Genomic DNA, 16,883 nt, shown 5'->3' on the forward strand with positions numbered 1-16,883 from the left:
ACTGCACTGTGATGTACTAAATAGGAAGGAAGTCAAGTTAGTCATCTAGGACGAAACAAAATCGACTGAGAAGGTATCATAGACTTTTCAAAAAACCCATCGCAGTTTGGCAATATAGAGTTGCGAGGCTATACTGAGAAACAAAAACCAAAATTACAACATGCATCGGTGATAGTATCTACTATTATATCTCAAATTGTGAGGCTTCGTGCTTTTACACATTAGCTTCCAACAGGGTGCTTCCGACAGCTGGACCATTATCCTGAGAAACCACAAGGGAAGTAATGAGTCTACCACAGCCAGTAGACAATACAGCACAGATGGCCATGCCATTGTGTGGTTGAAATAGTTGCAAACTCCCCCCCCCCTCCCCCGGCTATAAGTGCATGGAATGTGGTAATAACTAACACTTCTTGCCCGTTGCTATGTGGTTGCTAAGGTATACAATGGTTTATAACTGTGATACAGAACCTGCTACCGCATAGCGGGTATATTTCGAGGGTATAAATGTTCGCGGTTTTCGCGGATTGAGCCTGTACCGCGAAAATTTATACCCACGAAAATTTATATCTTTATTGAATAGTAGGCGTGTTCAGTATTATTGACCACACCTATCGACAATAAGAGGTGCCTCACCGTATAGGCTAGGCCTGGATTCGAGGCTAACGGTGTGGAGGTACAGCTGCATGTTGATGTGCGCATGCGCCAAAAGGCTGGCACTCAGACCACGAAAATAAAATCCGCGAAATCCTTTGTAATGGTCCATCCGCGAAAATTTATACCCTCGAAATATACCCGCTATACGGTATTACATAGGAATGATTGGGAATCATATACAGATCCCTGTGGTTAGGGAAAATGTTAATACAGATGTACAATGGATGTTTTTCACGTGTTTAAATACATATTTAACATGATTGTGTGATAAGGAAAATAAACAAAGAAAATGATTAAATAATAAGCAGTATGTGCATACCATAAATTAATGATTAAAAAGGAAGCACGTCTTCAGCAACGAAATCAAGCAGAGAGTCTAGCTCTGCATTAACAGCTACTGTTTGTGGTGGTTGTATAGAAGGTTGTAGCTCTACATAATTCACTGGAGCTCGGTACACATGCACATTGCAGTTTGAAACACAAGTCATTGTTCGGGATTGCTCCAGAGCTGCTTTCTCCTTGATTGCTGTCAGTACTAGTACATAAAAAGACAACCAACGGTCCAATTGTTCGGCAGTGCCAGATGTTAGGAGCGCTTCAGGTACTGGAACAGTTGGAAAACACAAATTCCGCTGCTTTATCCAGTCTAAAAAGTTGCGAACAGCCCAAGTAGTAGAGTAATTTGTGTTTTTTGGTGCTTGTTTTTCTGTGTAGCTGTCTAGGTCTTCTTCAGTGGCAGTTTTAATTAAATTGAGATTCAAGTTGAAGTTTTTGTTTCTTTGTCAAAGGACCTGTCAAAGGACCCTCTTCATCAGAGAACCACCCTTCAGGGGCAACATTAAGTTTAAGGTCCATTGAGTAGCCTACACCTAGTCTAGTAGAACTCATTCTCTACTCTACTTGCTCTTTGTATGGCTAATAGCTACATGTAATAATAAATTCAAAATTGCTGTCAATAGCAACATGCAAGAAAACAGTTATTGACCAATCACACGGTTTGTATGGATATACAGTGCATTCAAACCTCGGGCAAAGCCCTCGGGCATCATGCACTGTATATTCCATACAAACCTTGTGATTAGTCTATAACTATAACACAATATTAAGTGCTCCTTGACTAGCGAAACAGACAAAAGTGCAGCATCCATTATAACAGTGAGTTTAATTAACATGATTGCAGTTACTAGAATATGGCATGCATTGTATATAGCAATAGGTACATAACCATTCTTGGAGCAGCATAATTGTTATAACATATGTACCAACACCATCCTCATACATGCACCTCAGATATGCTGTCTAGAAACATTCTCAGCTGGTTAGTGCTACTGACCCTATAGCTACTGTTACCAGGAGTGAGCACTATCACATTGTGCCAGTGGATTCAACTGACTTATGTAATGACTATCGAAATGGAACTTGTGTCACTCTCGAGCAGCTTGTTCAAACAGACCTGTTATCTGGTGGAGACAAACTCACTTTGAGCTTTCTATCTGGTGATCATGTATTAACTGAGCAGTTATTGATTCGTAACTTCTCATACGTGCAAATCACTAGTGGGAACACAAATACAGCTGTAATTGGATTCCATAGCAATGGTGCGATACGTTTTGTTATTATTACCAAGCTGAATATTGAACGCTTGGATTTTATTGGAGCGAATGTTGAACCACAAAACTCACATCAAGGATTGATCATTGACGGTGCCAATGATGTGGACATCAAAGACTGTTATTTTTCGGACTTTGTATTACTCAATCAGGTGGAAACCCACATAGTTAAGATTGCTAATACTCAAACTGTAACAATTGAAAGCACTCTCTTTATGAACAACACTGGTCGGGCACTGCACGTTGAGGCTGATGATGTGTACATAACAAATAGTGTGTTCACTAGAAATGATGGAGGTGCACTTTACAGTGAATCAAATAACACACTGATCAACAACGCGGAGTTCAACTATAACAGTGCTAGGAACGGAGGAGCATTAAAATTGGTATCTGGTACTGTAGTAATCACTTGGTGTAACTTTACAAATAACACAGCTTCTCAATAATTATTATGGTGGAGCGATTTGTGTTGACTCAGGTAATGTGTCTATCTCCAACAGTACGCTGAAATACAACAGAGCTAACTATGGTGGAGCGATTGGTGTTGACTCAGGTAATGTGTCTATCTCCAACAGTACACTGAAATACAACAGAGCTAACTATGGTGGAGCGATTCTTGTTGACTCAGGTAATGTGTCTATCTCCAACAGTACGCTGAAATACAACAGAGCTAACTATGGTGGAGCGATTTGTGATGACTCAGGTAATGTGTCTATCTCCAACAGTACGCTGAAATACAACAGAGCTAACTATGGTGGAGCGATTTTTGTTTTCTCAGGTAGTAGCGTGACCATCTCTGACAGTGAGATAACAAACAGCGTTGCTAAAGAGGGTGGGGTAATTGATGTCTCCCGATCTTCCACCTTGATCATTAACACTAGCATTGCTAATAACATGGGCAGTTTGAACATTTCACAGTCAAATGTAACATTCACTGGAAGGAATATTGTCAGTAACAATAGTCGTCCCATTTATGCTTTCAATAGTCGAATCGAGTTTAATGGACCTGCAACGCTGAGTAACAACCATGGTGTGTTTGGTGGAGCTATCAGCGCTGACCAGAGTAAAATATGCATTAACACAGAAGGAGTGATCATCACCAACAACACAGCTACCTCTGGAGGAGGGATACTTCTGAGAGAAAGTACACTCTTTGTAAATGAGCCAATAAAGATCTATCACAACACAGCACAGAATGGTGGAGGGATATATGTATATTCCAGTAGAGTTGAGTTCCAATCAGTGCCGATGGTAGGTGCATATGGTCAGCTACTTCCTCCAAATAGACAGAGTGAGATTGCTCAAAACATTGCTGAGAATGGTGGAGGTATTTATGCATCATCTTCAACTATTGAAGTTGTAACTCAATCGCACGTCAACATTGACTCAAACACAGCTAAAGCTAGTGGAGGTGGAGTGTATCTACAGCAAAGATCGAGAATGTACCTATTTAAAACGGATGTAGAATATAGGACTCAGGATCTGTTAGTCAAGTTAATGATTAACAACAACTTGGCTCAGTACGGAGGGGGAATATTTGTGGCAGATGACACAGACAGTGGTGCCTGCAAAGTAGGGGCCACAGAAATTGATGCAACCTACATCATTTTTGCTGACTGCTTCATTCAAACAATTAGTCTGTATGGGTATTACTATGATCCAAACTATTTCAACACATTCATGACTAACAACACAGCCACTCAGTCAGGAGCAGACATCTACAGAGGTATGTTGGACAGGTGTACAATAAGTTCAAGTGCTGAATATCAAATTTCTTCAAATACATTGGACTACATAAATAACACTATAAAATCCTCCACCGAATTATTAATTTCTTCTAGGCCTGTTCAGGTGATGTTTTGTAACTATTCACAAAATTACTATGTTTCTACAAAAAAGGGACACACATTTAAAATCAGTGTTATGGCTGTTGACCAAGTTGGAAATCCAGTGAATGCTGCAATTCGCAGTTTTGTTGTAACTGACAGTCGAGTTGGTCGTCTCAAAGAAGGACAGGCAGAACAAGAAGTTGGCAATCAGTGCACAGAATTAGAGTACAATGTATTCTCACAAGACAGCTCTGCTCAAGTGGAACTCTATGCTGAGGGTCCATGCAACAATTTGGGAATTTCAAGACAACTTTTTAATATTTCTTTTCTACCCTGCACATGCCCTATTGGACTCAAACCAATTCAGTCAGATATTGAGTGCAAGTGTGACTGTGATCCAGACTTACTACCATATCAGATAACAGACTGTTCTGAAGAAAATGGGACCATAACGCTGGAAAGAAATAGTAACATATGGATAGAATTCATAAATACTACCAACGGAACAGGGTATGTTGTTAGTAACTGTGTATTTGACTATTGCGCACAAGGGCCAGTGAAGATCAGTCTAAGCAACCCTGACAAACAGTGTGCCTACAATCGAAGTGGTGTCTTATGTGGTGAATGTAAACCAGGATTCGGTCTTTTGTTGGCTACGTCACGGTGTGAAGAATGTTCTGATATTCACCTTCTTCTACTTCTTCTACTAATACCATTTGCGCTGGCTGGTATATTGCAAGTTGCCTTAATTCTTGTGCTCGACATCACTATAGCAACTGGGAATATTCATGGTTTCATTTTTTACGTCAATATGCTAGCAGCTAATAGAGCAATTTTCTTACCAAATTTAAACAACTTTTTAACAATTTTCATATCATGGGTGAATCTTGATTTAGATATTGGGACGTGCTTTTACAATGGAATGACCTCTAAAGCAAAACTGCTCTTTCAACTTGTCTTCCCAGCTTACCTGTTTATTCTGATGTTCTTAATAATTATTTTGAGTAAACACTTTAAATCATTTGCAAAACTCCTCTCCAACAAGAACCCAGTTGCTGCCCTAGGCACACTCGTTCTACTCTCTTATTCCAAACTCTTACGGTTTATCATTGCTGCACTACAATACAGGGTCTTGGATTATCCTGACGGTTCAACCAAGACTGTTTGGCTGTATGATGGAAATGTGCAATACTTAACTTCAGATTTCATCCCTTTTCATCAGTTTGTTGCAGCCATTATCTCCATTGCCGGTGGATTGTTCACTGTAGTGCTCTTCTTTGGACAATGGTTTCCACGCTGCTCCAAGGTTATGATATGGACCAAAAACACAAAGTACACTGGCTTCATGGACACATTCCATGCTCCATTCACTCCCAAGTATCGCTACTGGGTGGGACTGCTCCTCTTTGCTCAGATTGTTCAAAATATAGTAGCTGCCATGGCTCCAGACACTTCTCTCCCTGTGCTATCATCTGGGTGTATTGCATTCGGACTGATATCATTGAACAACCGAGTGTATAAAAAGCAACTTAATGAATATTTGAAGCGTTGTTTCTGCTTAATCTTGGCATTCTATCTATTGGAACCTCCTACGTTGTTGAAACACAACAACAGCAAGAAACACTGGCCAATGTTTAAATGTCTATATATAGCTTTCATTATTTTTGTGACAATAATCATCTACCATTCTCACCACTTTATACTGAAGAAGACCAAAACATGGCTCAAGATAAAAGAAGTCGTTAAGAGTATCAAAAGAATTTTATGAGCTGGTGCTGCAAACATGAGACTTCAACGAGCTAACAATGGCCGAGAAATGTATCAGCTGGTAGCCGATGAAAACGATGACGATGAATTACTCCAAATAGTAGACGACTATGAACAAAGAGACCCAGTGGACCCACCTTACACTGATGGAGCAGAAGAAGAGAAGCTAACCCTGATCGCTACATCACTCCTCCTATCATCAGACCAGCCACAAGGCCGGACCAGCTGAGATTACCCTACATGGATGAGCTAGCCCCCCTCATGCACCACAGAAGACTACAGACCAGCCCCTCCCCCTACAAGAGTTAACCATTGTCCTATTGTTACACACACAGAAATAGGCCCCATACGCAATGAAGTGTGAACTGTCTCATTTAGCTGAGGTACTCTTAACTGTAGGCATTATTAGTTACAATAGTTACTGTCATTAGCAATTTGTTATGTTTCTAGTTTAAAGAGAGAGGTTAGAGATAAACATGGTTGTGCTAATACGTAATTGTAACGTAGTACTCTTGACTATAGGAGAATTGACTTTTAATAGCTGTCTTGAACAATAAAGAACACGCACGAATAACACAACTTAGACACAAAACTGAACTGTTTTAAATACAAAACAAAACAGTTCTAGAACAAACCAGAACAATACATAGAATAGTCCAGAATTGCTTAGTGTAAGAATACTCTAGAACAACTAAGATATTTCTAGTCCATAACACAGCACATAGTTCAACTTGACCACAGATTGAGTGTTTGTGGTTAGTGGCTACTAGGAGTACGCCACATCCCTCCCTCCTAAAAGGGGGCCAGCTCGTGACAGTCCATCAGCATTGCCATTCGAAACTCCTCGACGATGGGTGATTTCCAGTTGATAGGGCTGAATAGCCAGCGCCCAACGCGTCAAACGGGCATTCGCGTTCTGCATCTTGTGTAACCAGGCGAGAGGTTGGTGGTCCGTCTGTACTTCAATTTTCCGACCATAAAGGTATGTATAGAAGATCTTAAGAGCCCACACAACCGCCAAGCACTCCTTTTCTATTGTTGCGTAATTCCTTTCCCTTGGCTGCAACTTCCGACTTGCAAATGCGATTGGGTTTTCTTGTCCTTCCGAATCTCGCTGACTCAAAACCGCCCCAAGGCCTCGTTCTGATGCATCAGTTTGTAACAGAAACTGTTTGTTGGGATCGAATACCTCTAAGACAGGATGCTTCAACAGAGTTTCCTTCAAGGCTATGAAAGACTGATCACATTCACCGGTCCAGATAACCTTTTCTGGTTTCTTTTTTCGAGTGAGGTCCGTTAACGGCACTGCAATATCCGCAAAGTTGGGGGTGAATTTCCTATAGTATCCTACTAGTCCGAGGAAAGCTCGTACATCTTTCTTGGTCTGTGGACGCGGATACTCTGCTACTGCTTGCAGCTTCTGTGGATCGGGCCTAACTTTGCCACCACCAATCACATGTCCCAAATAACGAACTTCCCGTCGTCCAAACTGACATTTTCTCGGTTTCAGGGTCAACTTGGCAGCTTGCAGACGTTCTAACACCACCTGCAAGTGTTGTAGGTGCTCTTCCCAGGATTTGCTGTACACAACCAGATCATCGATATAGCAACCTGCAAATTCTTCGCATCCTTCCAGCACTCGATTCATTGTCCTCTGGAAAGTGGCTGGAGCATTGTGCAACCCGAAAGGCATCACTTGAAACTCGTACAGGCCAAACGGTGTTGTAAAAGCTGACTTCTCTTTAGAAGATTCCTCAAGGGGTATTTGCCAATAACCTTTCGCTAAGTCCATGGTGGTGATGTATCTAGCAGGTCCAATGTTGTCAAGTAGCTCCTCAATGCGTGGCATAGGATAAGCGTCAAAGCGAGCCACTTTGTTAAGCTTTCTATAATCCACACAAAACCGCACAGATCCATCTTTCTTGCCAACCATTACAATAGGTGAAGCCCATGGACTGGTAGAAGGTCGAATGACATCGGCTTCAAGCATCTTGTGGATCTCTTCTTTCACTACCTCCCTCCTTGAGTAAGGTACACGGTAGGGTCTCTGTTGTATTGGAGTCTCGTCCGCCACAAATATCTCGTGCTCTGCAATCGTTGTCCTTCCCGGGGCTGGACCACACACTGCGTCAAACTCTTGCACCAGTGACAACAGTTGCTTTCGCTCTTCTGGATTTAAGTCAGGGGTCTGGATCTCGGTCACATCGAACAGTGTCTCTTCAGGTTCCCACAAACTCAGGTTGGTCGACTCTTCCTCGTCACACTCGTTCCCTTCCTCCATTATCGACATCAGATTTGAGACTGGTTGCGTTGGACACTTCCACAGCTTCAAGAGGTTGATGTGGTATATCTTCTTCTTCTGCCTCCGCCCTGGTGTAGCTACTTCATAGTCCACTGGAGTAACAGCACGAAGTACTTTATAGGGACCAACCCATTCCAACTTGAGCTTATTCTCATCTTTGGGTAGCAAAACCAAGACTTGATCACCGGCCTTCAGCTCTCGTTTTTTGGTACCCTTGTCATAGTACCTCTTCTGCTTTTGCTGGGCTTTGCTTGTAGTCTCCTGCACAATCTCCATCATTTCTTCCAAGCGATCTCGCATCTGGACCACATGAGCAATTACTGGGAACTCTGGTGACCTCTCCTCTGTCCATCCCTCTCGTATTACGTCGAGTGGTCCTCGCACTCTATGCCTGTACAACAGCTCAAACGGTGAGAATCCAGTGCTCTCCTGTGGGACTTCTCTATAAGAAAAGAGCAGATATGGAAGGTACTCGTCCCAATCTTTCTGGTTCCGGCTCGTAAACTTCCGAAGCATTGACTTCAAAGTTGCGTTAAAACGCTCCACCAGCCCATCGGTTTGAGGGTGGTATGGAGTTGTTCGGATCCTGGTGATCTGCAGAGCCTGGTACATCTCGTCTAGCAATGAAGACATAAAGTTAGTTCCTTGGTCAGACAGCACCTCCTCAGGAACTCCAACTCGAGTAAAGAGCAAAAGTAGCTCTCGTGCAACACGTGTAGCTTCCACACTTGGCAATGGAATTGCCTCTGGGTATCGAGTGGCATAGTCACAGATAGTAAGGATATACCGATTCCCTCGTTGCGTCCTTGGCAGTGGCCCAACAATATCCATTGCTATCCTTGAAAAAGGCTTCTGAATCAATGGCATTGAGACCAGAGGAGCACGAGCTGGCCTCCTTCCACGACTTCTTTGACAAACTTCACAGGTAGTACAATACTCCGTTACCTCCTTGAAAACACCAGGCCAATAGTATCTCTGGAGTACTCGGTTTCGGGTTTTAGTGACGCCTAGATGGCCAGCTGTAGGCACATCATGCGCCAGTCGTAATACCAGTTGTCGGCACTGAGTCGGTAGCACCAACTGCTCGACTGCCTGCACTCCGTCTTTTCCTCGTTTTCTCGGTTGCCAGTGACGATACAGCAGTCCATCCTTCCTATAGAAGAAAACATTCTCTCCTTCGGTTCTATCTTCGGGTTGGGAACTTGCATAATCACGAACTTTTACTAGCGTTGCATCGCTTTCCTGCCATGCTTGAATTTGTTCTTTCGAAGCATCTAAGGGGGACACTGGTTCTGCATTCATCTCCTCTTCTAACGTAGAGGTATTTTCTGCCATGTCCTCCCTCCTAAGATTTTCATGCTCTTCAGAGGCAAGGTTTGCCTCTGGAACTTCTAGCTTCAACGATTGATCAAATAGCTCTGACAATATGGCTTGCTCGTCCAGATCCATCAGATCATCCATCGATTTCGATTCTCGTATCTTCTTTTGAGACCTAGTCTCCACCATGTATCCGGTATCTGAAGACTTCCATCCACTTCTGATATCGTAGAGGTCTCTTCCAAGGAGTACTGGTACCGGTAGGCTAGGGGCAATAGCAACGTTTGCTTTCCTGGTATGGCCTCCTAAAGCGAGCTCTACCATTGCTGTAGGATACTCTACCGTATCTCCATGCACGCACAGAACAGCCACCGTTTCTGCCTTACTGATCTTGGAAGAATCCACACTGTTGGCACTCACCATCGTTCGACTGCATCCAGAGTCCAAAAGCATCTGAACAGACTTTCCTCCAACTTTTCCCCACTTGAGGTACTTCTCAGTTCCTTTCGGCCAGGCCACATCTTCACAAGCTTTTCCATTGAAGGCAGGCTTGGAGTCAGCTTTCCCTTGTGACAGGCTTCGCTTGGGGCAATTGTACTTTAGATGACCCCACTGGTGACAATGAAAGCATTGCTTTTCTCCGGCAGCTTTGACCTTGGTTCTTGGCTCTGTACGAAATCCATTCCTTTTATGTGGTGCTCTTGTTCCCTGAGTTTCCACGGCTGGTGTCCCTGGAGAGGATAGGGGCTTCCTTGTCCCAAAGGGCTGGTCTTTACCCTTCCTGGCCAGAGTGTAGTCCTCTGCAAGTTTTGCCAGCTCCTCCAATGACTTTGGCTGTCTCTCTCTCAGCCAGACAGTTAGACCTTCGGGCATTCCCCAGAGAGCCTGCTCCATGACAACAAGTTCCTTCATTGGCATTGTTGAGTCTTTGCACCACTTGTCAAAGTGGTTTGTGATGCGCCATAGCCACTCTCTGTAAGATTCTTCTGGCTTCTTCCGGTCTTCCCTGAATCTTCTGCGATGTGTTTCTTGGTTGACGTCATACCGATGCAAGATTGCCTCCTTCACTTTCTTGTAATCCTGGGCTTCTGTAGCATCTAGAGCAGCATAGGCAGCTTGTGCTCTACCGGTCAACAGTCCCGCCAGCTGGACAGCCCACGCATTCTCCGGCCAATCATGTTGGGTGGCAACCCGCTCAAATGTCTCCAAAAAGTTCTCGATATCGTCAGTCTCTTCTAATTTCTTGAAAACAGGCTTAGGCAATTTATGCCTTGTCTCTTCACGGTGCCTCACAGCTTCTTGATGTCGCAGCTCCTCCATCTCCTGGCGATAGGCACGCTGCTCTTCCTGCTGAGTTTGTAACATCTCTAGCAGAACTCTTTGCTGAGCTTGATGCTGCTCCGCCATCATCCTCTGCTGCTCCTGGAGCATCATTAACATTGCTTGGGGATTAACCCTCCCCCTCCATTCGTCTGCACATCTTAGTGTTCTTCTTCCATCGTGGTTCTAAATACTGTCCCAGCTCTTGTCCTACTCCCACCTTGCTCAGTCATATGCCAGTACCAGTCACACTAAAGTCTTTCACACGGCTATCTCGGGCTTGTCGAGTAGAGTCAGGACAATTGAGAATCCCACCGCTGCCGCCAACTGTAACGTAGTACTCTTGACTATAGGAGAATTGACTTTTAATAGCTGTCTTGAACAATAAAGAACACGCACGAATAACACAACTTAGACACAAAACTGAACTGTTTTAAATACAAAACAAAACAGTTCTAGAACAAACCAGAACAATACATAGAATAGTCCAGAATTGCTTAGTGTAAGAATACTCTAGAACAACTAAGATATTTCTAGTCCATAACACAGCACATAGTTCAACTTGACCACAGATTGAGTGTTTGTGGTTAGTGGCTACTAGGAGTACGCCACAGTAATAATTATTTTATTCCCACAAAATGATGCCGGCTACCACCATAATTATGCATTATGAGGTCAATTCCGACACAATTAAGATGATATGAAAACAAAGCAGTAATTGTGCTGAATAATTAAAAGTTTACTGTCAATTTCAAAAATCCGAATAATACACTCAGTCATTGATTGTGCATGTCCTGTTCTCAACAATCCACAACACCAATACCACTATCGTTCTATATCTTCAACCGGTTCTCATTGTAGCGTGGGAGGGAGAGAACCGTCTGGTGACTCTAGGCATACTTTTCTGTCGTCGGACGGAATGTTGGTAGAGTATATTCATAATTGGAGCCTTACCCACAAGAATGTAAGATAGCTTTTAAGAATACAACTGTTTTATTTAGTGCGCATGAAATTGTGGGTTATTATCCACGTAGTTGACAGGTGATTACATTCCGGACTGTCAGAACGTTCTGCCCAGAGTCTGGCATGTCAGTGGACAAAATGCCACAGATACCATAAAATGTACGTCTTATTTTCGTGTAGATATACCTCTCGAAGTCTCTCCTATAGCTCTTCAACTGTTCCTGGAATTCTTGATGATTGAGCCATTGTGAATGAGCGTGCATTGTGCTAAATCTATAGGGGCTTATTACTAAATACCTGCCAACCTTTGGCATGGGCGCACATGCACAATAGTAAAAAAGTGAGGCCAACACCTTTAAAAAGTTAATTTCTGGATAACAAGATTAGAGTTGATTTGAGTTGATTTCAGGAGTTGAGTTGATCCTATGAAAAGTTAATTCTGTGAGAGTTGATCTATTGACAGTTGACTTCATGCAAAATTGCTCTGGTAAGAATTGATCTCGTGGGAGTTGATCTCATGAAAGTTGATCTCGTGTGAGGCAATCTTTGCGAGCCCTTGAATTGCACTTCCTTCCCATGTGACTTCTGAGCGTGTTTGGAAAAGCCCCCTATGCATACACGTGACGTGGCTTGAAAAAGCATGACTTTTTTCCTGTGAAAGGCGTGGTCTAAACATTGAAAAATGTTACAAATGTAGCCACTTCCTGTTAAAACTAAGTGGTGGAATTTCAATGTGACGAAACGCTTGTGTTCCGTTAGTCGAGCGCCGCCGCCCTCCTTGAAGGAGGTCGGGAATCAAGCCTATCCACAGTTTTGTTCTGGCCTGTTACACAATAGTATCATGAATATCATTCATTCTATGTGGGTGCTAACCAATAGCGATGAATATCATTTATTAAAGTGGGTGTTGGCCACGCCTCTCAGTCAATCCAACGTGTGCAAAATTCACACGTGGTACAGTTGAGTGGGTGTGATCAATCCCCTTGAGATACTGCAATCTGATTGGAGCTGGTGGAATTGTTGGATTTCCAACAACAGAACAAAACTGTGGATAGGCTTGATTCCTGACCTCCTTCCGGGCAACGGTAGAGGGCGGCGGCGCCCGACTAGTGTTCCGTATCAAATACTTGTCTCCTGTGAAGCTGTGGCTTATGCTCTCTATTGCGTTGTCGAGAAGACTTGCTGGCTAGCTGTGGCCCTCTATGGTGTTGTCGAGAAGGCTTGCACACTAGTCTAAAGCCAGAAGAGCTCTCATTTGTACAGTTCAATAAATCACGACCATCCAACCATCATAGAGGTAGATGAGAGCCTCTTCTGGTTTCAGATTAGTGTGCAAGCCTTCTCGACAACACCATAGAGGGCCACAGCTAGCTAGCTAGGCTATAAAGCTGGTATAAAGCTTCATAGATAGTACGTGGGCGTGTATGGACCACGCCTATGATTAATTACTAGATACCAGGCCGTATTTTAATCGGCCTGGATTCGAGGCTAGTTATGCCCACACACAAACAAAAATTAATGATCAAATACTTGAGGCTTTTAATTAAAACCACAACTGAAAGCCTATATATAAGGGAGATAACCTTCAGTAGGTGTGTCTAGTAACATAGAGAGAGAGAGTGTGTTTGGTACTATTAGAGCAATGGCTAGTGCAGTTAATTACGAGTTTGTAGACAAAGTACCAGAAGATCATCACTGCACTATTTGCAAAGAGGTTCTAACTAATCCAGTACTGATTGAGTGTTGTGGCCAGCACTTCTGTGGGGCTTGCTTGGATCATTGGCTAACTAAAGAAATAAGCTGCCCTGCGTGTCGAAACAAAAACATCAAATTCATTAAGAGTCTACATATGAAAAGAAAAGTCCATAGCTTGAAGATTTACTGTCTTAATCGCTCCAAGGGGTGTGACAAAATCACTACACTGGGTGAATGCAATCAACATCTCGAGAAATGCTTGTTTGTGGAGGTATCATGTACTAAAATATGTGGAGAAAGAATGCTACGAAAAGAGCTTGAAGATCACGAGGACAACAAGTGCCCAAATCGTCTAGTACTATGTCAGTATTGCAACGCAAAGGGGATGTACAGAGAAATAACAGCGAATAGTCACATAGACAAATGTCCACATTTTCCTATTTCTTGCCCCAACAGTTGTGGGCATGAGAAAATACAGCGCAAGAATTTAGCAGATCACCAGAAGGTGTGCCCTCTTGAACCAGTAAAGTGTCCCTTCTTTGAAGCTGGGTGTACGGAAATGATTCCAAGAAAAGATCTGGCAGCACATAAAGCATCAAACACAGAGCACCACCTGGAGCTAGTGATGACAGAGACTGTTACGTTTAAACAAAAGGCAGCAGCTGAGAAAGAATCAGTAAAACACGAGGCTAAGATTCAGCAACAGCAACTGTCACTGAGATTTGCTGCCTTAGCATTTTGTGTAACTAAGCAGCTAGGTGCCATCAATTCTAGCCCTCAAAATACACAAGCAGCTATCAACAACATTAATAGCTCTCTAGAGACGATGTCTACAATGCTAGCACCAGGTGACACACGATACGAGTTACCACTAGTTAAAGTGGCCCAAAATATTGCTCGATCAGCTTCGTTCTATATCACACCTGGCTACAAAATGTACGTAACATGTAATGCTGGACACTACATGGTCTACTTGGAGAAAGGCAAATACGATCATCAACTAAAGTGGCCCATGCCTGAACTGGACATTGAACTCAGTACTACTGAGAATATAATCCTGTATAGAGTAACAATCTGCGCCAGATGTGTCACCCCTCCCATCATAATGAACCGACTAGAGGGGGACAGAACAGAACAAGATATCCCCAACCCACGACTACTCAAGATAATTGGGAAAGGGGACAAAAGAGACATTTTACTTCTAACAGTAAGAGAACACAATTGTAAGCAACGAGCGACATGAGACTCTTGACTGACAATTATTATTATAGCCTGCACATTGTTATTACCAGAAACCTGTCTATAAGTATAGAGGTCACTCTGGGGTAGATGTAATCATAGAGATATATACATGCTGTAAAAAAAGGATTTTAGTGCACAATGTGATAATAATTATTCTATCGTATTTTTATCTGGTATTATAATTATTTGCGGATGAGCTATTTTATTTAACGTACTTATGTGCTGCCAGATCTTGTCGTGGAATCATTTCGCTACGCCTACGCCCCTGCACTCCTCTTATAATTTCGAGTCACAAAGGTTGAAACACACTCTATACAGTAAAACCTTTGTGACTCGAAATTATAAGAGGAGTGCAGGGGCGTAGGCGTAGCGAAATGATTCCACGACAAGATCTGGCAGCACATAAAGCATCACACACAGAGCACCACCTGGAGCTAGTGATGACAGAGACTGTTACGCTTAAACAAAAAGCAGCAGCTGAAAAAGAATCAATGAAACACGAGGCTAAGATTCAGCAGCAGCAACTGTCACTGAGATTTGATGCCTTAGCATTTTGTGTAACTAAGCAGCTAGCTACCATCGATTCTAACCCTCAAAATACACGAGCAGCTATCAAGAACATCAAAAGCTCTCTAGAGACAATGACCACAATGCTAGCATCAGGTGACACGCAATACGAACTACCACTAGTTAAAGTGACCCAAAATATTGCCCAATCAGCTTCGTTCTATATCACACCTGGCTACAAAATGTACGTAACATGTAATGCTGGACACTGCATGGTCTACTTGGAGAAAGGCAAACATGATCACCAACTAGAGTGGCCCATGCCTGAACTGGACATTGAACTCAGTACTATAGAGAATAAAACCCTGTACACAAATACAATCTGCACCAGGTGTGTCACCCCTCCCACCATAATGAACCGACTAGAGGGGGACAGAACAAAACAAGATATCCCCAACACAAGACTACTCAAGATAATTGGGAAAGGGGGTGAAAGAGACATCTTGCTTTTAACTGTAAAAGAACACAATTGTAAGCAACGAGCGACATGAGACTCTTGACTGACACAATTATTATTATAGCCTGCACCGTGTTATTAGCAGAAACCTGTCTATAAATATAGAGGTCACTCTGAGGTAGATGTGATACACATGCTGTAATAAAAAGGTTTTAGTGCACAGTGTGTCATAGCTATAAAAATACCATATCTGGTGAGCCATTTTAATTGGCGGCTTTTAATTTGGCGTCTCAGGTGTGGCTACTGCTGCAATGACATTGTGTCTACCAAAAAACTTTAATTAAAGACCTATTGTGACAACAGAAAAAGGAAGGCCTGCGAAGGAGGCTATACACTCAGGAGCGTAGCCAAGATGTTTTGGAAGAGGGGGAAAAGCTTATCAGCCGCATAGCAGCGAAATTTTGACCGAAAGTCACGCCTCTTAATTATGACGTCATAATTGACTTACGAAGTGCTCAGCAAGATAATCAGCTACACTAACCTGAGCTGAGTAGTAGAGATCCAGAAAAAGGGGGACATTTGCCCCCTTTGCCACCCCCTGGCTACGCAACTGACACTGAACGTGGTGTGCACAACAGTTTTCCGGAGCACCTTTTTAGGTTGTCAGCTATGAATTTCTTTACGTTTGAATATAACCCCAAACTGAAAGTATTAATAGAAAGAAGAGTCAAAGTATACATTTATCATAGCTGACAACCTAAAAAGGCTATTGTGGTTTTGCTGTTATGTAAACCGTTATAGGGGTAATCCGTGGTTTTTCCCTAGCTCACTAAGTGAATCAGGTGAATCACTGACGTGACTATTTTGTATACTCTATCTATATGGTCATGTTCTCAATGTATATTCAGTATAGATTTGCTGAGTGTGCAACTAAAAATACATGATTGTTGTTTTTGGCTTCTTAAACAAACAAACTTTTGTGTTTTTGCTTTTATGGTCCTATTATACCATCTGCTAAAGCTGTGATGTACATCTCAAATTGGTGTATATACATGAGCATCTAATTATATACTACGCAGATTTACATTATCCCCAACCCACGGCTACTCAAGATATAACTGGGAAAGGGGACGAAAGAGATATTTTGCTTTTAACAGTAAGAATTGTAAGCTACGAGCTCGAGCAACAAGATACTCTTGACTGACACAATTATTAAT

At 42.6% G+C, this 16,883-nt stretch overlaps 3 protein-coding genes across 3 annotated transcripts; 2 read left to right on the forward strand and 1 right to left on the reverse strand.

Annotated features, from left to right (window-relative positions):
• The first annotated feature begins 1,953 nt into the window (after positions 1-1,953).
• LOC135337549 (uncharacterized) lies at positions 1,954-7,630 on the forward strand. Its single transcript, XM_064533480.1, has one exon. It carries the CDS (start codon positions 3,162-3,164, stop codon positions 5,862-5,864), a length of 2,703 nt encoding a protein of 900 aa, XP_064389550.1. The 5' UTR covers positions 1,954-3,161; the 3' UTR covers positions 5,865-7,630.
• LOC135337548 (uncharacterized) lies at positions 6,389-11,409 on the reverse strand. The gene has a single exon (XM_064533479.1). The coding sequence runs from the start codon at positions 10,920-10,922 to the stop codon at positions 6,630-6,632; it is 4,293 nt and encodes a 1,430-aa protein (XP_064389549.1). The 5' UTR covers positions 10,923-11,409; the 3' UTR covers positions 6,389-6,629.
• Positions 11,410-13,276: 1,867 nt separating this feature from the next.
• On the forward strand, positions 13,277-14,916 carry LOC135336844 (TNF receptor-associated factor 5-like). Its single transcript, XM_064532722.1, has one exon. It carries the CDS (start codon positions 13,408-13,410, stop codon positions 14,701-14,703), a length of 1,296 nt encoding a protein of 431 aa, XP_064388792.1. The 5' UTR covers positions 13,277-13,407; the 3' UTR covers positions 14,704-14,916.
• The last annotated feature ends 1,967 nt before the right edge of the window (positions 14,917-16,883 follow it).

This window comes from Halichondria panicea, chromosome 6, assembly GCF_963675165.1.
Source record: "Halichondria panicea chromosome 6, odHalPani1.1, whole genome shotgun sequence".
Classification (NCBI taxonomy): Eukaryota; Metazoa; Porifera; class Demospongiae; order Suberitida; family Halichondriidae; genus Halichondria; species Halichondria panicea.

What these genes read in the sequence shown, in the direction of transcription:
- LOC135337549 (XM_064533480.1), top strand. Translation starts at nt 3,162, where the DNA reads ATGGGCAGTTTGAACATTTCACAGTCAAATGTAACATTCACTGGAAGG.
- LOC135337548 (XM_064533479.1), bottom strand. Translation starts at nt 10,922, where the DNA reads ATGTTAATGATGCTCCAGGAGCAGCAGAGGATGATGGCGGAGCAGCAT.
- LOC135336844 (XM_064532722.1), top strand. Translation starts at nt 13,408, where the DNA reads ATGGCTAGTGCAGTTAATTACGAGTTTGTAGACAAAGTACCAGAAGAT.